General features: G+C 38.1%; 1 protein-coding gene across 8 annotated transcripts in view; it reads right to left on the reverse strand.

Moving 5' to 3' along the window:
* CCDC30 (coiled-coil domain containing 30) overlaps positions 1-25,462 on the reverse strand; it is a 131,588-nt gene that overhangs the window by 67,294 nt on the left and 38,832 nt on the right. For 4 of the 8 annotated variants that reach the window (XM_049617366.1, XM_049617364.1, XM_049617365.1 and 1 more), the window contains one exon: positions 24,388-24,486. In XM_049617366.1, coding sequence (XP_049473323.1) covers positions 24,388-24,486 — 99 coding nt within the window. Of the gene's footprint in view, positions 1-3,552; positions 3,723-5,691; positions 5,830-7,175; positions 7,302-8,241; positions 8,594-8,613; positions 8,742-9,918; positions 9,985-24,387; positions 24,487-25,462 lie in introns of those variants that run through there. The other 4 variants (XM_049617370.1, XM_049617369.1, XM_049617371.1 and 1 more) reach the window with 4 other exon arrangements.

A 25,462-nucleotide genomic window follows, 5' to 3' on the forward strand; every position in this document is an offset into this window, starting at 1 on the left:
ACTTCCAAAATAACTAAAATTAGATATCCAGATTTCAGCTTTTTCTTTTTACATAATTTTTACATAAGTACCTTCAATTACTTTTCCCTTTTTCTATCAGCTCCCTTTACCTGCTTCTTTATCCAACGTAGAGCCTACTGTTCATTATTTTAATCACTGCCTAAATAAAATGTTCAACTTTCGCCCCCCATTGTCCTTCCACTGCATTCGTGTGGCAAAACCTTGGTCCTGGACGAATCCAACTGTCTTCTCATGCCTATACTAAATGTTGCCCCACAGATCACATATTCTCAAAGACAGATGCCATACAAAGTCACAGTCTCTAGCTTAACTGGGTCCTCAACACTACCTGCCCTCCTTAGTCAGCTTCCCTTTCCACTCACCATAGTGATTATTTCAAACTTTTTTCACTATGTTATAAACTCTGATATTTCTATTCCTCTTTCAGCACATGACTTTCTTTCCTACTTCACAGAAGACACAAATTGTCACACAATCCTTTGGTTTCAAGTTAAAAACTCACTTGGATCTCTGTCCATTCTCCCTTTCTTCCTCCTGTTACAGCGGACCAGGTGGCTGACTTCCTAAGGCTAGCCCCTCTCTGGTATGCAGAATCCTAAACCTGTCCATTTGGGGACTCTTTCTGATCAGCATTTAAACATACACAAATTTTCTCTCACTTCAGTTCCATATTCCCTTCTCCCTTTCACAACCAAACTTTTTGGAAAGCAGCTACACTCACCAGTTGTACTTCCTCAAATTCCACTCACTCCTCAGTTCACTCCCATTCACCATCCCATGAGATGGGATCTAGGGAGTCATTTGTTTTTTGCCCTTCCTTGGAGCTACTCTTACTAAAGTCTTCAACCACATTCTTAATCTGATTCAGTAATCACTCTTTATTCTTTATTTTCTTGGCAGTACATGGCACTATTTGCTATTTCTTTCTTCTTGAAACACTCTTTAATCTGGCTTCTGTAACACATACTCTCCTGACTTTCCTTCTACCTCTCTGGCTGTTTTGTCTCAGTTACTTTTGAGGGTAATTCTTTTCGTCTCTTATAGAGGCTTTTCTTTGGTTTCTGCCTTCAGGTACTTTCATCAGACAACAACCAGGGCCATCTCATCCATCATATGACTTCTGCTTATGTCCACTTATAGATGATTCTCAAATTTATCTCCAGCCCAGTCTTCATTTGCTCTTGGCATGGCTGCTCCAGAGACACTTCAAAGTCAGTGTTTCAAAAGCTGAACTCCTTCCCCTCCTCCCTCTAAACTGTGTTCCCAAACTCAGAGGATGACACCATCAAACCAGAACCTTGAAAGTCTTCTTTAAACTCTGCCCACACTCTGACTTCCATGCCTTCTTCCTCATTTCCTATACTCATTAATCCTGAAGTCCTGTTGAGTCTACCTCTTCTCATTTCCCTTTACTTTTCTCTTCCTCACAAATACCACCATCTCTCAGCTAGATTATAGCAACAGTCTCCTAACTGGTCTCACTGCCTTTGTTCCTGTACAATAATCTATTTCCCACACAATTGGCAGAGTGATTTTTCTAAAGCACAAATCTTCTTAGTCTCTTTTATGTTACTAAACCCTGTGGTAGTTTCCTGTTGTCCAAACTTCTTCATGCAGACACTCATGTTCCCTCATGATCAGGTCCCTGCCTACTTCTTCACTCTCACGGTCTCCTTCCCCAGTTCCTCTCTTCAAGCTCTATGCTGTAGCAGCACTGAGGTCATTGAGTTCCTCAAACAAATCATGCCTTCTCTTGTACATGTCATACCCCCCTTGAAAGTTAATCCCCCATCTTTTTGCTTGGCTCTCGGTTACCCATACTTCAGGACTCGGTTTGTTATTTCCTTTAAGAATATTTTCTGGTTTATTAGCCCGGGCCAGGGCACCTCCTTTGTGCTTCCATAGTATCCAAGACTATCTTCCCCCAGCAGGCTATTTGGACCATAAGGGTAGGAATTGTGTCTTATTTTGTATCCTCAGTGTCTTCCTATAGTACCTGGCACATGGTAGATAGGCAATTTTACTGTTGATTGTGATTGTGTAACGGATCTGAGATATGTGGAGGCTGTGAAGTGGGACAGAGGAGATAAGCAAGGAAACATTATGAGGAGAGAGGGAAGCATAGGGCAGATATGTAGACATCTCACAGTCTTGGTGCTGGGAAGTAATTTAATTTAGACCAAGTCATGGAAACAGGTGGCAGCAAGGAGCTCTTTATAGAGAAGTCCAGTATCTTTATCATGGCAAGGTTCCCCACCTCCAAATGAATTAAGGCCATAGCCTTGTTCTGTGGGGCAAGTATCCCTACCAATTACCCCAAGTCAGGTGGGTGGATTTTTGTCAGCTTTGATAATTAATGTCAACTTCTTCTCTGAAGAGTGTTCAAATTGGACACTTCATCTCCACTGCTGCCTACTCAATCTAGGCCACTGTCTCTTCATCTGTAGCTCATATCTGGATTAATTGGTCCATTTTTCTTCTTTAATTTATCTCTTATAGAGATTCTAGAATAATCTCCCTCAAAAACCCAGTAATATACTTTTCCAGTGCTCAAGAACTAGACTTCCTTTTTCCCCTACAGCAAACCTAAATGCTGTGATCTAGCTTCTTGGCTTTTTGTTCTTGTGACCACTATTACACCTATTCCCCACCACCTCTCCAATATGCTTTTCCCACTTGTGCAACTAGGTTTCATGGTTGTGAATCTTGGACTCAAAGCACACTCTAAAGTTAAAAGCAACTTTTAGGAGGGCATACAATTCAGAGGTCCAAAACTAGCAAAAAAACCTCCTTGTATGTTAAAACATTTTGAAAGATATAAATGTGGCCATACCTAGACCATATTTTCCTAGTTCATTGATGATGTGTCCTTTAGTATGTAATATATAAGTCAAATTGCCATCTTTCATTCCCTTTTGATGATCTAGTTCTAGGCTTTTGCCTGGACAGAATTCGATTGCATCTATTATCGTGCCAAGGCAGGGTAATACATTTGCCCAAAGTCTAACAAGTTTCTGTGAGAAAATACTTTTGGTGAAAAAGTAGAAAGACAAGAGTTAAAGGGCAAGATTAACAAGAGAGAAAAGAAGAATGAAAAAGAAAGAAAAGGGTTATCAAAATTATCAGATACAATGTTAAATAAAAACAGCAAAAATCTCTCAGCTTTTTTGATATTTAGAGTATAGTCCAATTATGTAAAAAAAAAAAATCCCACATATATGTATGTTTATAGAGAGAAGAAAGAAAAATTAGGACATTAACATATCCCCCTGGTGACATTATGGGCTATTAACATCTCCTTTCACTTTTCCATGCTTTCCAAATTTTCTACAAGAAGCATAAAATTATTTTAAAAAGCAGGAAAAGATTTAAAAATTTAATAATATATTAAAAGACAAACTTCTTGGGGAATGCTTGCTTATAACTAATTTTTCCACTCACATCATTTGGCAACAAATATCAAATTCTTGTGATGATTAAGCCAAATGTACCCCCAAATAATTAATGTGATATGGGATTTTCTCAATTTACCAGAATTCCTTTTCCTCTTCCTTTGGGCTTTGAATCTCTACTTCCAAAATTGGTTCTTTAGACACAAGATCTTTACAGATATTTTCACCTGTAATTAAATTAGTAGCTGCAGTTTTTCTCTCTACAGTAAAATGATTTAATTGTTCAAATTCTTGTGAAAGCTTCAAGACCTATAAAGTTAAAGTGAAAAGACAAATATTCTATTTTGCATACTCTTACAGATAATTATGAAAAAAGTACATTTAGTCATTTAGTCCATTAAATGCTTAAATAATTATTGACAAGTAATATAAATTAACATCTAATTGAAGGATCTTCTTCTAGTTTAACTTAACACTTTGCAGTTGTTATATAATTAATCCATTTTTACCACAGGCATAAGGATGCATAAATCCATGGTTTTAAAGAAGGGTATTTTTGGAGAGAGGGAGAGAGAGAGAAAGATAAAGCAAATGTAGTATCAACCATGTTAACATTGGAGAGGTGAGGGTACATGGGCATTCTTTTTGCTATTTTTGCAACTTTTCTATAAGTTTGAAATTATTTCAAAATAAAAAGTTTTTTAAGTGAGAGAGAGCCAGATTAGCAGGATAGTGATACGGCTCTCTCATTTTTATATTATATTCTTATTGCCTACGTTTATCTCCTGTGTTAAACTATCCAATGATATTTCATAAGACAAGATCCTTTAACTGCACAGTGTGAGGGTAACTCACTTTGCTGACAAGATCCCACAAACAAAGCTTAGTTATAGGCTATGCCCCATAATCTCCCTTCCCAGACAGCAAACCCCATGTTCTGAACCTTTCCCTCCCTAAGTCACATACTATTTGATCCATATCCCAATCTCTCAGCAACTTGTACCCTGCTTTCAGGATAAAAACTTCACATAAATGAGGCCTGGACTTAGTCCTCCATTTCACATGTACTAAAATATAACCCAATATCTTTTAACTGTGTGTTCAAGCCTTCACTTCTTTCTGCCATTTTAATCAAGACCCAGAGAGTAACTGAGGAAGGGAATTTTCAGCCCAGAGTTGTTAATAATAGGTGGGACTCCAGAAATTACACTACAGGCAACCTCCAATGTTGACTAACCCTGGTCTGGCAGCCATTTTTACACTTGGGGAACAAAGTGGGGTCAGGACATTTAAATATTTTTCTAATTCTAAGTATAAGCCTAATTTTCAGTATAACTGAAAAAAAAATGCTTTGATTCAAAGGTTTAAGGTTGAAGACACTTAAGTAAACTTGTTTGTTTTGAGTACTGGGGGGTGGTGGTAAAATAGACTTAACATAAAGTTTACCATCTTAACTAGTTTAAGTGTGTGGTTCCGTGGTATTAAATATATTCACACGGTTGTGCGGCCACTGCCACCACCCATCCCCCGAACTCTTTTCATCTTGTAAAACAAACCCAATACCTATTATACAATTACACCCTTTTCTTGTCTCCCCCAGTCCCTGGGCAACCACCATTACACTTTCTGTCTTTATGATTTTGACTACTCTGAGTACCTCATATAATTGAAATCATACAGTGTTTGTGTTTTTGTGATTGGTTTATTTCACTTAGCACAAAGTCTTCAAGATTCATCCATGTTGTAGCATATTGCAGAATCTCCTTCCTTTTTAAGGCTCAATGACTTTCCATTGTGTGTATATACCACAATTTGCTTGTCTATTCATCCATCAAGAAACACTTGGGATACTTCTAAGCTTTAACTATTGTGAATAATGCTGCTGTGAAAATGGGTGTGCAAATATCTCTTCAAGACTCTGCTTTCAATTCTTTTGGGTAGATCTCTCTAGATAGCGGAATTGCTGGATCATTTGGTGGTTGTATTTTTGAGCAAACCTTTTACATTATAATATGTGCTCCAAAATTTAAGCTTTTGGGAAACTGACTCAAAGTAAAAAAAAAAAAAATTCACAGATTAATTCTAAGAGTGAAAGACTGAAGTCTATTCTGAGTCATAACTTGGCTTATAGCCTACACTATATGGGAATTTATTCTATAATAATAAAAGAAACTCCAATTTACATGTAATCTCTTATTGAAAATTAATTTCCTTTTATTGTATCCTCATAAGAGATAAAGTCTAACACTGAACATTTAAATAATTAATTCAGTCTCACCTTTGTTTCTAATTCAGAATTCTCTCTTTGTAGCAGGTCATATGTTATTAAATAATGGTCTCTGTCTTCTGCTGCCCTTGGAAGACTTTGAATTTCATTATAAAGGCATATAAGTTCTGACCTTGATTTTTGCACCTCCTGATTAAGAAATAAAGACATTTAGTAAAATGAGATTTTCCCCATAAAAAGTATAATATTTCTAAAATGGAATCTTTGAAACAACTCTCACAATTTTTTTTTTTTTTTGCTTTTTTCCCCCCAACTTATTCTTCTAGCAGAACTACTTTTAAGAAAGTAGTTAAGGTAGTTAAGTAGTAAAGTTTACTTAAGTCAATTAATGAAACTGAGCATTCTTAGCTTCTATCACTCACAGGTGGAAGGACTGGGTTTCTAGAGTTCTTCCTACTTTTTGCAAGGCTTGTAGAGAGGGTACATTCTTCAGCAACTCCTGCACTAATTATATTTTCTTGCTTAAAGTGTATCTTTTTTCAAATGTACCTTTTACAGAATAACTGAGCCTTTAATCTTGTGACAACCTCATGCAGAAGGGCTACTGAAACAGGCTCAGAGAGTGTAAGTGGCCTGCCCAAGTTCACATAGCCAGGAAGTGGTAAAGCTGAGATTCAACCATCTGACCAACTTCAAACTCTGTGTTCTTCACAACAAATTATGCTGCCTTAGTTAATAATGTGTATTCAGTGACTAGGGCTTCCTCTAATCCTCTGATTTCTTCCCCCTATATTTGTGAGAGAAAACCCTTTAGTTATATGTAGAGTCTTATCAAATTTCTACATTGATGACATGGAAGATGTAGTTTGGCTGGTGGATGACTGGGGCCTGAGAGTTAGTCTGTGGTGTCCTGTGAAGGAAACGGATGATATTAAATTTACTTTAGGAAAGGAGTTACATGGTATTTTCCCAAAGCCTTCAAATCAGAAGGAGAAGAGAATGTTGATGAGGAAAGTGTTGGGCAAAAAGGAGAGAGAACAGAGAGTGGCCACAGGAAGAAGGCAAGTGGTATCAGTTTCCTACCTCATTGTATTGGAAATTCCTGTAGGTCATCAGGATGGGATTTGGGGCATTGCACTGGCTGTCACCCACCCTGCAAACTGATTAAATGTCACCATCCTCTAAATTGGTGATCTAGACTTCCATGGACTCACTTCCAGGTCTCTCTTTTAAATATAGGCTGGTTGTCTCTTGATAGACCTTTCCAAGATGGTAGGACAAGCAGTTAAAAGGAGAGACAAGTCCATGACTCTATGGCCACCATAATAATCAAACCACCTACTACTTAAAGGTCTCTTTTTGGCTAGTGCTGGAGCTGGAACTCAGCGTGAGGGAACAACAGTCACCCCATTATTACTAACAGAAACACATATTCTAGAGCTACTATTTATTTTAAAATCAAAATAAATGGTAACATGAAATCCCTAAATTAGGAATGCAAAAAGAGGAGAATAACATCCTGAGTGGCAGAATACCTCACTATCAACTTTCAAAGCCTTCTGTACAGTATTAAGATCAGATGTCGATTGCTTTCTCCTTTCTCTCTCTTCTGACAACTTACTTTCAAATATGTCAATTTTTTCTTGGCTCATTTTCAAAATCTGCAAAAAAGCATTTTACATAATTATTTCTACATACAATAATGTTTCCTATAAATTCTAATAATACTAATTTACACCCTAACTAAATTATAAAGTCACCTAAAGGAGATATAAAGCTGGGAAAAATAGTTCATGGTACCATAGTTCGTAAGAGACATTTTTCTCTCTGAGTCTGTTTTCTCAACTGTAAAATGGAGCTAATACTTTTCCTACATACATTATGGCCATCGGAGTAGGAATAAAGTGAGATTTTGAAAGTATTCTGTAAATGTTAAGCACCGACCAAATACAAAGTATTGTTGAAATCTTTCTAAATTCGTTGGTAATAATAATTGCAATAATAATGAGATCAGCTAATAGGTAGTTAGTGCTTAGCATATGTCAGACATTACGGTACATGTTTTACTTGCACAATCTCATTTTATTTTCCCAGAACCCTACAAAATTGGAACTACTTTTTTTTTTTTTTTTTTTTTTACAGAGAACAGAGGTGAGGCTCAGATATATTTACTTAAGCTGAAGAAAGGAAAGGGTGGATCAACCAAAGAGTTTTACCTAATTAAATTTTGGACAAAAGTATGCTGGAGCTTTGCTTGTACTTCTGGATTCATAATTTGCTGCCAGATATGTATTCATTTGACCTACAGGTTTTTTCCAAAATTAATCCATTAGTTTAGTAACGTTGATTATTAATAATTTCCCTTTTTTGTGTTTAATATCAATAAAACAGGAAGAGATGGGTTGGAAAGAATGGAAAAGGAAACTGGAAAAATGGATGCTAAAACCTCGGTGTAACTTTTGCAAATCCTCCTGTCTAAGGGCATAGAAAAAAGACCTGGCTAAGAATGAGGTCGACTTCTTAGCAGTACCATACAAGGATACAGGAAAGGATATCACCCACCCTCTTCTGCCCTGGTGAATGGTTTCTGCACATCCATACCTGACACGCTGAGCATTCAGCACTCAAGGCAAAGCTCTTCTTGGCCCCACCCCTCCACCACCTGAGATGCCTCTGTGCAAAGTGTAGGGAAATGGTTCAACTCCCCTCATTTCCTTTGTGTTTTTTAGCATAAGAATGTCATGTATTTTAATGCCATAACTTTTAAAAGATAGTTTTCAAAGGGATATATATTTGAAATCTCCCATAATTTATGCCATTCTAAAAATAATTATGCACTTAGGCAATTTATGTCCTTCACAGACTCCGTGGTGACCAAAGTTTCAAGCAGAAAAACACAGGAAAAGGGCAGCAAACAATGTGAGAGATGAGCAGTGGGATGGCGAGAGCTCTGGGTAGCTGAAGGGAGCCTACCTCATCTGTCAGGCAACAGCAAACAGGGAAGCACTGACTGACGTGCTAAGGAATTGCCTAACTGGCACAGGGTAGCTACCAACGGCTCTGGAGAACGGTGTAACAGCTTGGAATTTTCCACTTTCAGTGTTCCACTACCTGAAAGGTGGGGATCATCTAATGCTCTGAACCAAACTATGCCTCCTGGGCACAGTATGACAAGTGTTCCTGCCATCCGTGCTGTGTGCTTGCACTGTGCTCTGCCCTCGCACAGGCATAGCCAATGGGGTGGCAGATGTGGGTGCCAGACAGGAAGAAACATGCCAGGTCATCACCTCCAGGTTCATGTGCTCAGTGTTGGGCATGCTGTAACCCCCATCAGTTATAATAAATCCACTATATAAACCCCTCCATAAATCCTCATAAGAGTTAATATGATGAACAAAATCAGCTGGAAGGCCAGACAAACCTGGAATAACTCCTAGCTCTGTCTCTTACATTGTTCAAGTTCCTTTAAATTCTCTCAAATATGAAGTGGGACTATCTCTCCTACCTTGGGGAGGGTTGTTATAGGGATTACATGAGACTATGTTTATAAAACATCTAGAACAGAACATGGCATATGAGAGATGCTTGACATATTGTGGCTATTATCATTCTTACCAGATACCTAGCATTTCTTCTCTTTTAAGCATTTTCTCTGAGAATATGCATACTAGCCACATTAAGAGGATCTAATTAATGATAAATCTGTCTGCATATAGAAATTGGTAAGGAATACAGATCATTATCTTGAGGACTTGGTTTAAAGGATTGCTTTTCTAAATTATTTGTTCTTTTAAAATTTTTAAAAATTAATTAAATATTTATTTGTTTTTGGGAAGGGGGCACAGAGAGGGAGGAAGGGAGAGAACCCCAAGTTAGCTCTACGCTGCCAGCACAGAGCCTGATGCGGGCTCGATCCCATGGAACTGTGAGATCATGACCTGAGCAGAAACCAAGAGTTGGGCGCTTAACTGATTGAGCCACCCAGTAGTCACTAAATTATTTGTTCTTTTAAAGTCACCCCCTCTCATTTATTTTCAAAAGAATTCTTATGGGGAAACTGCCTCCAGGGCTCCCAGAAATGGAAGCTTCTCTGGTCGGTGTGGAGGCAGAAGGCCTGGAGCTTTGCATCTGTAGAATGTCAAGGATCCCTAAAACACAGTTTGAAAGTCACAGTGGCAAAAATGTGGGTTTTGTAGTCAGTTGAAATTTGAGATCTTCCACATTTATGAATTTGTGATCTTGGTTTCCTCACTATGCAGAAGACGGAACGATACTTACCTCCCAGAATTTTCTGTTAACATTACATGAGTTATATCAAACCCACAGCAGAGTCATTACAACATTGTAGGCACTCAGATCTTAATTTCCATCCTTTTACTTCCTATTTGTAGGAAACAGAAAGTAAAGTAGTCAGAGACCAGGAATGATGGCATGAGGCACCTGAGCACCCATCTAAAAGCTGATGATGCAGGCGAAGGGGAGCGTGACCCTACATCAAGATCTGAAGCTCCTAACCCCCGGATTACAGCATTCAGTTCACTCGATTACGCTGCTGAGAATGATTCTTTGGTTAATACTGAGTGATATCACCATTGCCTGGCTGCTAAACACAATCAAGAAAGCTTCAGTCTTTTTCTTCTTGAAAGATCACAAGAGAACTTCAATGGCAAAAATCTATTTAGTTACTTCCTCTTTCCTCAAGAAATGACTTAAAAAATTTTTTTTAATGTTCTTATTTATTTTTGAGACAGAGAGAGACAGAGCATGAGCAGGGGAGGGGCAGAGAGAGAGGGAGACACAGAATCTGAAGCAGGCTCCAAGCTCTGAGCCGGCAGCATAGAGCCCGACACGGGGCTCGAACCCACGAGCCGTGAGATCATGACCTCAGCTGAAGTCGGACGCCCAACTGACTGAACCACCAAGGCGCCCCAAGAAATGACTTTAAAAGGCCATTTAACTATAATGTATTACTTATTCATTGAATACCTTTTCTAATTTGAAAGACTTCTATTTGCAAACACTCTTAAAGGGAAGAACCATATATTTACAATGTTCCTTCTTAGCCCCTTCCAGGGGGCTCTATGTGGGATGAAATGAAAGGATCATTAAAAGTCAATATAAATCTTTATTATTTTAGAAATCCACACATATTTCAAGTCTTGATGACAAGGTAAAGAAAACTGGCTTATACCATAGCTGTAGGACTAAGATCAGACAGAAAAAAACCCTGGTATTTAATATTAAACATGATAGGAAAATGTGTTTTCTTTTCTAAACAAGTTTTAAAATAAGACAGATGCTCATTTATTCAGAATGTCATAGATAACATCTATCATAGAGGGAGGTAGATTTACCAGTTACTCTACAAGAATCTTTTCTACCATCCAGAATTCTGTGGGGTGCCTGGGTTTGGTTGAGTGTCCAACTTTGTCTCAGGTCATGATCTCCCAGTTTGTGGGTTTGAGCCCTGCATTGGGCTCTGTGCTGACAGCTCGAAGCCTGGAGCCTGCTTCGGATTCTGTGTCTCCCTCTCTCTCTCCCGCCCCACCCCCACCCCCCACCAGCGATCTTTCTCTCTCTCTCAAAATAAACATAAAAAAAAAAAAAAAGGATTCTGTGATACAGAGGGCCACATGTAACTGTACCCCTGGTAGGTATCTCTCTCTTCAGGAAAGAACTTGGCGCACACTTCCCGGGCATCCTCCAGTGAACAACTGAGCATGGTTAGGGATATTAAGGCCTGGCCATTTCTGGTTAATGTGGAATTTCATCACAGGTTATCACAGAGCCAAAGCCCTGTTGGTCTGAATGAGACTTCTCAGAGCTACACCACAGGCTGAGGTTCTTCCTTCCAATCTTCCTTCCGTCTCCCTCTTCTTTAACAGATATCAGACCTGAATCACGATCTAAAGGCTTTGCTAGCCCATGTCTGCCCTTCCCTGATCCTTCTCAGGTACCACCCCCCAATAACTCTCCTGTAATTCTAGGTTTGTCTTGGTGCCTGCTTCCCAGATCAGTCTCCTTTCAGTGGATATATGGGTGACAGAACAGGAATGGGCCACAGTCATGGTCACCATCAAAGACAAAAGAAAATGACCATTTGTTTAAAGACATGAATATAAGCATCCAAGAAGCTCAATGAACTGCAAGAAAGATGAAATCAAGGAGACCCACACCAAGACACATTATAATTAAACTATTGAAAGGCAAAGGCAAAGAGATAATCTCAACTGCAGCAAGAGAGAAGTGACTTGTCACTTACAGGAGATCCTCAATAAGATCCTCAATAATCCTCAATTATTGAGCAGATTTCTCATCAGAAACTTTGGAGGTCAGAAGGCTGTGGGCTGATATATTCAAAATGCTAAAAGGAAAAACCTGTCAGCCAAGAGTTCTATATCCAACAAAACTGTCCTTTCAAGAGTGAGAATGAAATTAAGACATTTACAGATAAATAAAAGCTGAGGGAGTTTGTTACTAGTAGACCTTCCCTGTGAGAAATCCTAAAGGGAGTCCTGCGGGTTGAAATGAAAAGCTACCAGACAGTAACTCAAAGCCATATGAAGAGATAAACATCTCAGTAAAGGTAAATACATGGGCAATTATAAAAGCTAGTATTATAGTAACAATGGTTTAAAACTCAACTTTTTTCCACATGATTTAAGAGATGAATATATTGTTTAAAATTATTAGCCTAAAAGCTAGTATTATTGTAACTTTCATTCTAATTCCATAATTTGGTTTCTATGTAATTTAAGAGACTAATACATTTTAAAAAGCAATTATTAGTTCATGTTTTTAGACACACAATATATAAAATTGTAATTTTGTGATGTCAGTTACTGAGAGCAGAGCTGTAAATGAGCAGAATTTTTGCATACTATTACAGTTAAGCTGGCATAAAGTCAAATTAGAGTGTTATAACTTTAGCATGTTAAATGTAATCCCTATGGTAACCACAAAGAAAATACTTATAGAGTATACTCAAAGGAAATGAAAAGGAATTAAAATGTTTTATTACCAAAAAATCAACTATACACAAGAGAGACAATAATGCAGGAAATGAGGGGGACAAAGAGCTATAATGTACATAGAAACATGGCAAAATGACAAAAGTCCTACTGTAATAATTACTTTAAATTTAAGGTAATTATCTCTACAATCAAAAGACAGACATTGGTATCATGAATAAAAACAAAACATGATCCAACTATATACTGTCCACACAAGATTCACTTCAGATTCATAGATGCAAACAGGTTGCAAGATAAAGGATAAAAAAAGTTTTTCATGCAAACAGTAACCAAAAGATGGCAGGGCTAGTTAAACTAATATCAGACAAAATAGACTTTAAATCAAAAAAGATTACAAGAGACAAAGAAGGACATTATATATTAATAAAACATTCAATACAGCAATAAGATATAATAGTACCTAATCACCAACCAAAATATATAAGGCAAAAATTGGCCAAACTGAAAGAAGATGGAGACATTTCTACAACAAGAATTGGAGACTTCAATTACCTTTCTTTCTTTCTTTCTTTCTTTCTTTCTTTCTTTCTTTCTTTCTTTTTCTTTCTTTCTTTCTTTCTTTCTTTCTTTCTTTCTTTCTTTCTTTTTCTTTTTGATTGAGAGAGAGGGTGCAAGTTATCAAGGGGCAGAGAGAGAGAGAGAGAGGGAGAGAGAGAGAGGGAGAGAGAGAGAGAGAGAGAGAGAGAGAAGCAGGGCTCACCTGGGGTTCATGTTTTTACTCAAAGTGGGGCTCAAGCTCCCCCGATGTGGGACTCGAACTCACAAACTATGAGATCATGACCTGAGCTGAAGTCAGATGCTTAACGACTGAGTCATCCAGGTACCCCTCAATATCCTACTTTCAATAATGGATAGAACAGCCAGATATAAAATAAGTAAGGAAACAGGACGTGAACAACACAATAAAGCAGTAATATTTAACAGACATACAGGACACTCTACTCAATGACAACAAAGTACTCATCCTTCTCAAATGCACACAGGTCATTCTCCAGGACAGACCATATTTTAGGCCACAGACTAAATCTTAACAGATTTTAAAAGACAGATTGGTAATATGGTAATACAAAGTATCTTCTCTGATCATAGTAGGATGGAGACAGAAATTAAGAACAGAAGGAAAACTGGAAAATTCACATATTTGTGGAAATTAAACAACTTACTTTTAAACAACCAATGGATCAAAGAAGATATCACAAGAGAGATTAGGAAATACCCAGAGATGAATGAAAATGAAAGTTCAACACAGCAAAACTTATGAGAAGTAATAAAAGGAGGAAATTTATAGCAATAAATGCTCACATTAAAGAACAAGAAAGATTTGAAATCAACAACCTAACTTTATAATTTAAGAAAGTATGAAAAGAACAACAAATTAAATCCAGACATAGTAGAAAGAAATAATAAAGGTTAGAGCACAGATAAAATAAAGAATAGAAAATCAATATATAAAATCAGTGAAACCAAAAATTCGTTATTTGAAACGATGAACAAAATTGACAAATCTTCACCTAGACTAAGAAAAAAAAAAAGACTCAAATTACTAAAGTAAGAGTTGAAAATGAGTATATTACTACTGATTCTACAGAAATTAAAAAAAAAAAATTATAAGAGTACTCTGAACAGGAGCACCTGGATGGCTCAGTTGGTTGAGCTTCCAGCTTCAGTTCAGGTCATGATCTTGCAGTTCATGAGTTCGAGCCCTGCATCGGGCTCTGTGCTGACAGCTTGGAGCCTGGAGCCTGCTTCAGATTCTGTTTCTCCCTCTCTCTCTCTGCCCCTCCCCCACTTGTGCGCGCGCGCGCGCGCGCGCGCGCTCTCTCTCTCTCTCTCTCTCTCAAAAATAAATAAAAACATTTAAAAAAAGAGTACTCCGAACAATTGTACACAATAAATTAGACAACATACACGAAATGGACAAATTCCTAGAAACACAAAACCAACAAAGACTGAATCATAAAGAAACAGAAAATTTGAATAGACCTATAATGTGTAAGGATACTGAGTCAGTAATCAAAAATCTCCAGTACAGAGAAAGGTCTCAGGCCTGATGGCCTCACTGGTAAATTCTACCAAACATTAAAAAAAGAACTAACACCAAGCCTTCTCAAACTTTTCCCAAAACTTGAAAGGGAAGAAACACTTTCTAACTCACCCAGTGAGGTCAGCTTACCCTGCCATGAAAGCCAGACAAAGATACTATAAGGAAGAAAAAACTACAGACCAATATCCTTTATGAGAATTGATGTAAAAATCCTCAAAAAATATTATCAAAATGAATTTAACATCATGTTAGAAAGGATATACACCATAACCAAGTGAGATCTATTCCTGAAATGTAAGTATGGTTCAATATACAGAAATTAATCATTGTGATACACCACATTAAAAGTATGAAGGAACATTGACATGATCATCTAATTGGTGCAGAAAAAGCATTTGACAGGATTCAACACCGTTTCATGATTAAAAAAACATTAAAGAGGGGCGCCTGGATGCCTCAGTTGGTTAAGTGTCTGACTCTTGATTTTCGGTTAGGTCTTGATCTCAGGGTTGTGAGTTCAAACCCTGCATTGGGCTCCATGCTTGGCATAGATCCTACTTAAAACAACAACAACAATGACAACAAACCACAAAATAATCTAGGAAAAGAAGAAAACTATCTCAACATAATAAAGATTTATAAGAAACCCACGGTGAACATCATATTCAATGGTCAAAGACTGAAAGCTTTCCCTGTAAGATCAGGAACAAACTTTCACCATTTCTATTCAACATAGTATTGGAAATTCTAGCCAGAGCAATTAAGCAAGAAAAAAATAAATAAAAGACGTCCAAACTGGAGAAGAAGAAGCAAAATTATCTCTGTTTGCAGATGATATAATCTTATATGTAGGAAACCTTAAAGATTCCACAGTTAGACTTAATAAATGAATTTAGCCAAGCAGCAAGACACATAGTCAACACACAAAACTCAGTCACACTTCTACATGGTAGCAATGAGCAATCTGAAAAGGAAATTACAAAAACACTTCTATTTATAGTAGCATCAAAAAAATAGTTAGGAATTAATTTAACCAAGGAGGTGAAAGACTTGTACAATAAAAACTAGAAATCATTGCTGAAAAAAATTAAAGAAGAGAAAGTAATGGAAACACATTCCATGTTCATGGATTGGAAGACTTAATATTATTAAGATGTCAATACTATCTAAAGCAATCTGAAGATTCAATGCAGTCTCTATCAGAATCCCAATGACATTTTTTTTTTTTTTGCAGAAATAGAAAAACCCATCTTAAAATTCATATGGAATTTCAAGGGATGCTGAACAGCTAAAACCATCTTGAAAAAGAAGAACAAAGCTTCAGGACTTATACTTCCTGATTTTAAAATATGCAGGGTGCCTGGGTGGCTCAGTCAGTTAAGGGTCCAACTCTTGATTTCTGTTCAGGTCATGATCTCACAGTTTGTGGGACTGAGCCCCATGATGCTTTGTGCTGGAGCTCTGTGCTGACAGCATGGAGCCTGCTTGGGATTCTCTCTCTCTCTCTCTCTCGCTCTCTCGCTCTCTCGCTCTCTCGCTCTCTGCCCCTCCCCCGCTCACATGTGCATGAGCATGCACTCTCTCTCTCTCTCACTCAAAATAAACATGTCTTAAAAAGTTAGTACAAAGCCAGAGTAGTCAAAACAGTGTGGTACTCGGGGCGCCTGGGTGGCGCAGTCAGTTAAGCGTCCAACTTCAGCCAGGTCACGATCTCGCGGTCCGTGAGTTCGAGCCCCGCGTCGGGCTCTGGGCTGATGGCTCGGAGCCTGTTTCCGATTCTGTGTCTCCCTCTCTCTCTGCCCCTCCCCCGTTCATGCTCTGTCTCTCTCTGTCCCAAAAATAAATAAAAAACGTTGAAAAAAAAATTTAAAAAAAAAACAAAAAAACAAACAAAAAAAAAACAGTGTGGTACAGGCATAAATACAGACATATAGGCCAATGGAACAGAATACAGAGCCCCAAAATAAACCTGCATGTATATGGTCAAATGATTTTTTTTTTATGTTTATTTACTTTTGACAGAGAGAGAGACAGACAGAGCATGAGCAGGGGAGGGGCAGAGAGAGAGGGAGACACAGAATCCGAAGCAGGCTCCAGACCCTGAGCTGTCAGCATAGAGCCCGATGCGGGGCTCGAACTCAGACTGTGAGATCATGACCTGAGCTGAAGTCAGTCGCTCAACTGACTGAGCCACCCAGGTGTCCCGATATGGTCAAATGATTTTTGACAAATGCGCCAAGACCACTCAATGGGAAAAGACCAGTCTTTTCAACAAATGATGCTGAAAAAATTGGACATCCATTTACAAAAAGAATGAAGTTGTATCCTAACAGCATATATAAAAATTAACTAAAAATGAATCAAAGATTTAAATATAAGATGTAAAACTATAAAGCTCATAGAAGAAAACATGCAAAAGGCTTTATAACATTAAATTTGGCAATGATTTCTTGGATATGACATCAAAGGCACAGGCAATAAAAGAAAAAATAGACAAACTGACCATGAAATTTAGAATTTTTTGTGCATCAACACAGATGAAATGAAATGAAAACACAGATTCCAACCTATGGAATGGAAAAATATTTGCAATTATATATCTGATAAGGGATTGATATAAGCAGAAAATATAAAGAGCTCCCAAAACTCAACAACATAACAACAACCTGATTTTAAAATACTCAAAGGACTTGAATAGATATTTCTCCAATGATGACATATGATTGATCAATAAACACATGAAAAGATGTTTAACATCATTAAATTTTTTTTTTTTAACATTTTTATTTATTTTTGAGACAGAGAGAGACAGAGCATGAACGGGGGGAGGGCCAGAGAGAGAGGGAGACACAGAATCGGAAGCAGGCTCCAGGCTCTGAGCTGTCAGCACAGAGCCTGATGCGGGGCTCGAACCCACGGACCGTGAGATCGTGACCCGAGCGAAGTCAGACGCTCAACCGACTGAGCCACCCAGGCGCCCCTAACATCATTAATTATTAGGTAAATGCAACTCAAACCACAATGAGAAACTACCCTGTATTCATTAGGATAGCTACCACCAAAACCACAGAAAATAGGTGTTGTTGAAGGTGATATAGAGAAATTGGAACCCTTGTGAAACTGTTAGTGAGAAAGTAAACGGTGGAAAACGGTATGATGGTTCTTCAACAAAATGAAAGCCAGTTACTATAATCCAGCAATTCCACATCAAGGTATATACCCCAAAGAATTGAAAGCAGGGACTTGAATGGATATGTGCACACTTGTGTTCATCGCAGTGTTATCCACAACAGCCCAAAGGTTGAAGCAGCTCAAGTGTCCCTTGATGGATGAAGAGATAAACAAAATGTGGCAATACAATGGAATTTCAGCCTGAAATAGGAAGGGCGTTCTGACATGTGGTACAACAGGGATGAAACTTGGAAGATATCATGCTAATTGAAATGTGAGTCACCAAAGGACAAATAGTGAATACGATTCCCCTTATCTGAGGTACCTAGAGTAGTCCAAATCATAGAGACAGAAAATAGAATGGCGGTTACCAGGGGCTGGGAGGAAGGGCAGAAGAGGGAATTATTGGTTAATGAATACACAGTTTCAGGTTTGCAAGATGAAGGGAGTTCTGGACGTAGATGTTAGTAATAGCTGCACAACATTGTGAATGTGCTTACTATCACTGAACTGTACACTTGAAAATAGTTACGTGTATTTTATCACAGTAACAAACATTTTTGAAAAACAAAAGTAGAACAAAGACTTTTGCAGACAAAAGGGAAAAAAACCAAAAAGTGGCGAAACATAATTCAACTACGTTCTCTGCTACTTTATAACAAGGATCATCTCTTCTTCAGAGTCAAATAGGGCATGTTCCTCACTGCTCTCTGAGGCCTCACCAGAAGCAGCTTCAAAGTTCATGCTTCTAAGCAACATTCCGATCATGGCAATCTACGTATTCTCCGAGAGACAGACGCTTTCCCTATAGTCTCACTTCTGCATGAACTCTCACCAGAATCACCTTTAAGTCTGTATTTATACCAACAATCCCTTCAAGGCAATTTAAGCTTTTTCTATCTAGCACCCCAACATTACTCCAGCTTCCACATGTAATACAAGTACAAAGCCACTTCTACTGTTTTAGCTATTTGTTATAGAAGGTACCTCACTTTTTGGTACCAAAATGTCAACGAGTTTCTGCGGGCTGCCATAACAAAGTACCACAAACTGGGTAGCTTAAAACGACAGAAATTTATTCCTCATCACTCTGGAGGCTGGAACTCTGAAGTCAAGCTATTATCAAAGCAATGTTCCCTTTGAGACTCTGGGTAGAATCTTTCCTTGCCTCTTCTAGCTTCTGGTGGTGGCTGTCAATCCTTGGCATGTCTTGGCTTGTACCTGCATCCCTCCAATCTCTCCATCTGTCATCACATGGCACTCCCTGTGTGTCTCTGTCTTCACATAGCATTTCCTCTTCTCACAGGTACGCCGGTCATATTGGATTAGGGCCCATCCTAATGACCTCATCTTAACTTTACTGCATTTGCAAAGACCCTGTATCCAAATGAGGTCGTGTTCACAGGTACTGGGGGTTAGGACTTCAACATATTTCAACGGAGGCACAATTCAGTCCATGACAGAGATAATAAATAGAGTATATAAAGAGCTCTTGCAATAAAAAGACAACTCCATCAAAACTGGCAAAGAATATGAATAGGCATTTTCTTTTTTTAATGCTTATTTATCTTAAAAAAATTTTTTTTAACGTTTATTCATTTTTGAGAGACATAGAGAGACAGAGCATGAGCAGGGAAGGGGCAGAGTGAGAGGGAGACACAGAATCTGAAACGGGCTCCAGGCTCTGAGCTGTCAGCACAGGACCCAATGCAGGGCTCGAACTCACGAGCAGTGAGATCATGACCTGAGTCAAAGTCGGACGCTCAACCGACTGAGCCACCCAGGCACCCCTTTATTTATTTATCTTGAGAGAGAGCGAGCTCGCGTGTGTGCATGCGTGAGTGCGTGTGAGTGCGCACACACACACATGTGAGCAGGGGAGAGGCAGAGAATGAGGGAGAGAGAGAATCCCAAGCAGGCTCCACCCTGTCAGCACAGAGCCCAACATGGGCATGATCCCACAAAGCATGAGATCATGACCTGAGCTGAAGTGAAGAGTTGGATGCTTAAAAGACTGAGCCACTGAGTCACCCCATGAATAGACATTTTCTAAAGAAGATATACAAATGGCCAATAAGCGTAAGAAAAGATGTTCAAGATTACACAGGAAACACAAATCAAAATTACATTAAGATCCTACTTCACACCCACTAGGATAGCTATAATAAAAAAGATAAGACTATAACAAATATTGGTGAAGATGTGGGGAAGCTGGAATTCTTATACACTGCTGATGGGAATATTATATGGAACAACTGCTTTGGAAAACAGCCTGGCATTTCTTCAAAAGGGTAAACAGAGAGTTAACATATGACCTAGCAATTTCACTCCTAAGTACATACCCAAAAGAAATGAAAACATGTCCACACAAAAAGTTTGCATTATTCAAAATAGCCACAAAGTGGGAACTACCAAATGCCCCTCAATTGACGAATGGAAAAACAAAATGTGGTATAATCCATGCAATGAAATATTATTTAGCCACAAAAAAGAGATAAAGCACTTACCTATGCTATGATAGGCTTGAGTCTTGAAAATATTATGCTAAGGTGAAAGAAGCCAGATGCAGAAGACCACATATTTTATGATTCCATTTGCATGAAATGTACCCGGATAGGCAAATTCTTAGAGACAAAAAGTAAATCAGTAGTTGCCAAGAGGCTGGGGGCTAAGGGAATGGAGAATGACTACTAATGGATATGGGGTTTCTTTGGGGGAGATAAAAATGTTCTGAAATTAGACAGTAGTGATAATTGCATAACTTTGTGAGTATACTAAAATTCACTGCACTGTACACTTTAAAAGGGTGAATTTTATGGCAATGTAAATTATACTTCCATTTTTTTTTAAAGAATAAATGTAATTCTACATAGGTAAGAACTGTGTGCTGAAAACTACAAAACATTGCTGAGACAAATTAAAGACCCAAATAAATGGAAAGATATAGACCATGTTAACACATTGGTGGACACAATGTTGTTAAAATATAAATTCTTCCTCAGTTGATCTGAACATTCAATGCCATTCCAATCAAAATCCTACATGGCATTTTTGTCAAAACTGACAAGCTCATTCTAAAATGTATATAGGGGAGTACCTGGGTGGCTCAGTCGGTTAAGTTTCCTACTCTTGATTTCAGCTCAAGTCATGACCTCATGGTTTGTGAGTTTGAGCCCTGCGTTGAGCTCTGCACCGTCAGCGCAGAGCCTGCTACAGTGCAGAGCCTGCTTAGGATTCTCTCTCTCCCCCTCTCTCTGCCCCTCTCCTGCTCATGTTTGCTCTCTCTCTCAAAAATAAATAAATACACATTAAAAAATAAAATATATATGGGAATGCAAAGGACCTAGAACAGTCTAAACAATTTTAAAAAAGAAAAACAGAGTTGGAAAGGTTTTCTTTCTGATTTTAAGACTTACAATAAAACAACAGCATGGCATTATTTAAGAATAAACGTAGATTAATGGAACAGAATAGAGTCCAGAAACTGAGCTGTATAACTAATTTTTGCTAAAGGAGCCAAAGTAATTTGATAAGGAAATAACACTCTTTCCAATAAATGGTTCTGGAATAATTGGATATACATTTGGAAATAAATGAACCTCAACCCTTACATCACACTACATACAAAAATTATCTCTGATGGATCATAAATCTAAATGTAGAAGCTCAAACTATAAAACCTTTAGAAGAAAAGAGAGGAGAAATATTTTGTGTCCTTGGTTCTTAGATGGCTTTTATGTCCTATCATAAAATGATAAAAGAAAAATTTGATGAATTGGGATCCATCAAAATTTTAAAACAACTACTCTTCATAAAACACTGTTTTAAAAGACGAAAAGACAAGCCACAGACTGAGAGAAAATATTTAAAATACATCTATCTAATGAAGGACAGTTATCCAAAAAATAGAAAGAATTCCTACAACTTAATATAAATACCTGAATTAAAAACGAGCAAAATATTTGAACAGAGGTTTCATAAAAGAACATACACTAATGGCCAATAAACACATCAAAACATACTCATTGTCATTAGATACTCTCAAAAGTCAAATTAAAAGCACCGTGAGATACCATTATGTGTCCACTAGAATGTCTAGAATTCACAAGACTGACAATAACAATGTTGTTGAAGATGAGGAAGCAACTGAAATTTCCATACCATCGTCAATGGGAATGTAAACTAGTACCACTACTTTGGAAAGCAGTCTGGCAGTTTTTCATACAGTTAAACATGCACTGACTCTATGACTTGATAATTCCACTACTAGGTATTTATCCAAGATGAAAAAAAAAACAAAACCTGGCATGAGGATACTAGTGACAGCTTTATTTTATAACAGTCAAAACCTGAAAATAATCTGAATGTTCTATCAACCAGTGGGTAGACAGTTTATGGTATATCCACATACAGGGATATTACTCAGCAATATAAAAAATGAACTCTTGACACAGGCAGCAACGTGGATAAATCTCAAAAGCATCATTTCAAGTGAAAGAAGCCAAACACAAAAGAGTATATACCAGATGATTCTATTTATTAGAAATTCTGAAAACGTATTATAACAGGAAGTGGTGGAGTGGGGACAGGGCAGGGAGGGGTGTGATGGCAAAGGGGGAGGGAGCTAATGAATATGTTAGGCTAACGAATGTGTTTTCTTTCTTGATTGCAGTGGTCGGTTGTGGTTATACAGGTGTATGCACCTGTCAAATCTCATTGAACTCAACTCTTAAAATATGTATGTCTGTATTGTATTAGGTATTTCAATCAAGCTATTTTAGAAAAGAAATACAAATAACTTTTAAACATATGAAAAATGCTCAGTCTTACTGTAAATAGATAAATAAACATGAAAACTACATTTGGATACCCATTCTCAGCTCTCATTTAGTAAAAACACAAAATTTTGACAATATATTCAGTTGGTGAATTTTTTACCAAAGTGGTTTTCACATGCCTTGCTGAGGGAGAGGAAACTGGTATAATTCTCTCTGAGGGATATCGGGCAATATCTACCCAAATCACAGATGTATCTAATCTCTAATCCCATAATCCCATTTCTGCGACTCTATCCTACAGAAACACCTGCATACATGTGCAAAAGACTAGAAACAACCCAAGTGTTCATCAGAGGAGACTGGTTAAATGTAGTACATCCACACAATAGAAAGCTACACTGCTCTAAAGAATGAAGAAAACTTGGGGCACCTGGGTGGCTCAGTTGGTTGAGCGTCTGACTTCAGCTCAGGTCATCGTCTTGCAATTCGTGAGTTCAAGCCCCGCGCTGGGCTCTGTGCTAACAAACAGCTCAGATACTGGAGCCTGCTTTGGATTCTGTGTCTCCCTCCCCCTCTCTCTCCCCCTCCCCTGCTCATGCACTGTCTCTCTCTGTCTTTCAAAAATAAATAAATGTTAAGAAAAATTAAAAAGAAAAAAGAATGAGGAAGACTTTTTTTGTATGATACAGAAGGATCTCTCTTTTGTATGATACAGAAGTAAAAAGAAAAAGAAATCAGGAAAGGAGGAAATCTGAGTAAATATTCAAATTTATTACATTTGCATAAAGACATACTGGAAGGATAAATAAGAAACTAATCAAAATAGTTATTAATAATCAACTTGCTTGTAACTAGAGCCCTACTGAGTGTTTGGGGAATGATTTTGGTAAAAGTTACTGCAGTCTTGATTGTAAATTCCTTCTTTTCTTTCCTCCACTCCTCATTCCCTGCTTTTCTTCCTTTCTTTCCTACAAAAATGTACTGCTTATATGGAAAAGGGTTTTGGAAGACAAGAAAGGACACTAACTCCTTGGGTCAGAGCCAAGAAATTCTGTAGCTGTAGTTTCCATGATACCTAAGAGGTCTGGGCTATAGGGCCCAGGGAACTACAATAAAAACAGCTCTCATGAATGAGACCCCTCAGCAACAAGGGATGTCACTCATCTTAAGTATATAAGAGGAAAGCCCCCCAAAGCAGTCTAGCTCCTTGCCCTGAGTGTCTGAAACAGCCCTATCTAACACATACTGGCTCCTGCTTCATTCCAGCCCTAAAGTCGATCACTTTGTCCACCGCTTCAGATGCCGATCACACTGAAAAGACTAGACACTGTACATGGCGTCTAGGCCTTTCTCGTTCTCTACCCCGGTTTATTACTTTAAGTGTGGCTCCAACTACCCCCTCTCCCACCATTGGTTGATTCTATAAATCAACTTCATTGTGATGATTAAAAATGCTCAAATTGGTTGTCTCTTTGTAAGATTCCTTTCCTCTTTTCTTTAAAAGAAATAATCCATCCCTTTCTTCACACTGTGGGGAAGAAGTGAACAGAAACACATCCTCTGCACCCCAATTTCTTCCTCCACTCTAATTGGCTGAGCAATAGAAAAAGAGGCAATAAGAGGAGAGTAATAAATGATCAGCACCAATCGCTCTGGTATACTTTGCAAAAATGGGACTCACTTCAAAATATGAAACCAGAAAGAATAGACTTTCAAATACCTGTTCTCTCTGTTCAGCACCCACAGTTTTCCCAGGGGAGTGGTTTCCAAGTTGCTTATTCTCTTGAGATTCATGAATCTTTCCTTTGAGCCTTTCAACCTTAAATACAAAAGTATTTTAAATATGAGAGTATGGGGTTGGGGAGGGGGTTTGCTTTGCTATTAAAAGGTACTAGTAATACATGAATACATTCTTCACGAAAAAAATCCAACTAACACACATAGGTTTATAGAGTAAAAAGTGGCTCAGTGGGTTAAGCTTCTGACTCTTGATCTTGGCTCAGGTCATGATCTCATGGTTCTTGAGCTCGAGCCCTGAGTCGGGCTCTGTACTGACAGTGCAGAGCCTGCTTGGGGTTCTCTGTCTCCCATTCTCTCTGCCCTTCCCCCACTCACACGCTCCATCTCAAAATGAATAAACTTAAAAAAAAATGATATTATCCTATCATAACCTTACCCCACAATCCCTTTTCCCTTTCCAGAAACAACACTGTGTGGGATGTACCCTTCTTGAATTTTATAATGCAGATGTATATATGTACATGCATGTATTAAACATATAAGTATATGTCAGTATTAAATATATAAATTTACAAAGACTAAGACAACTTGAACAGTCATTGTTTATTCAGGCTTATGATTACATTTAAAAATTATGATAAAACCTACGTAACACAAAATTTACCATGTTGACCTTTTTAAAAAAGTTTTTTTATTTTTATTTTTATTTTTTTTATTTAAAAAAAATTTTTTTAACGTTTTTATTTATTTTTGAGACAGAGAGAGACAGAGCATGAACGGGGGAGGGGCAGAGAGAGAGGGAGACACAGAATCGGAAGCAGGCTCCAGGCTCTGAGCCATCAGCCCAGAGCCCCAACGCGGGGCTCGAACTCACGGACCGCGAGATCGTGACCTGAGCTGAAGTCGGACGCTCAACCGACTGAGCCACCCAGGCGCCCCAAAAAAGTTTTATTTATTTATTTTGAGAGAGAGAGCATGAGATAGCATGAATAGGAGAGGGGCAGAGAGAGAAGGAGAGAGAGAATCCCAAGCAGGCTCCACACTGTCAACATAGT

The sequence above is a fragment of the Panthera uncia genome, assembly GCF_023721935.1.
Source record: "Panthera uncia isolate 11264 chromosome C1 unlocalized genomic scaffold, Puncia_PCG_1.0 HiC_scaffold_4, whole genome shotgun sequence".
Classification (NCBI taxonomy): Eukaryota; Metazoa; Chordata; class Mammalia; order Carnivora; family Felidae; genus Panthera; species Panthera uncia.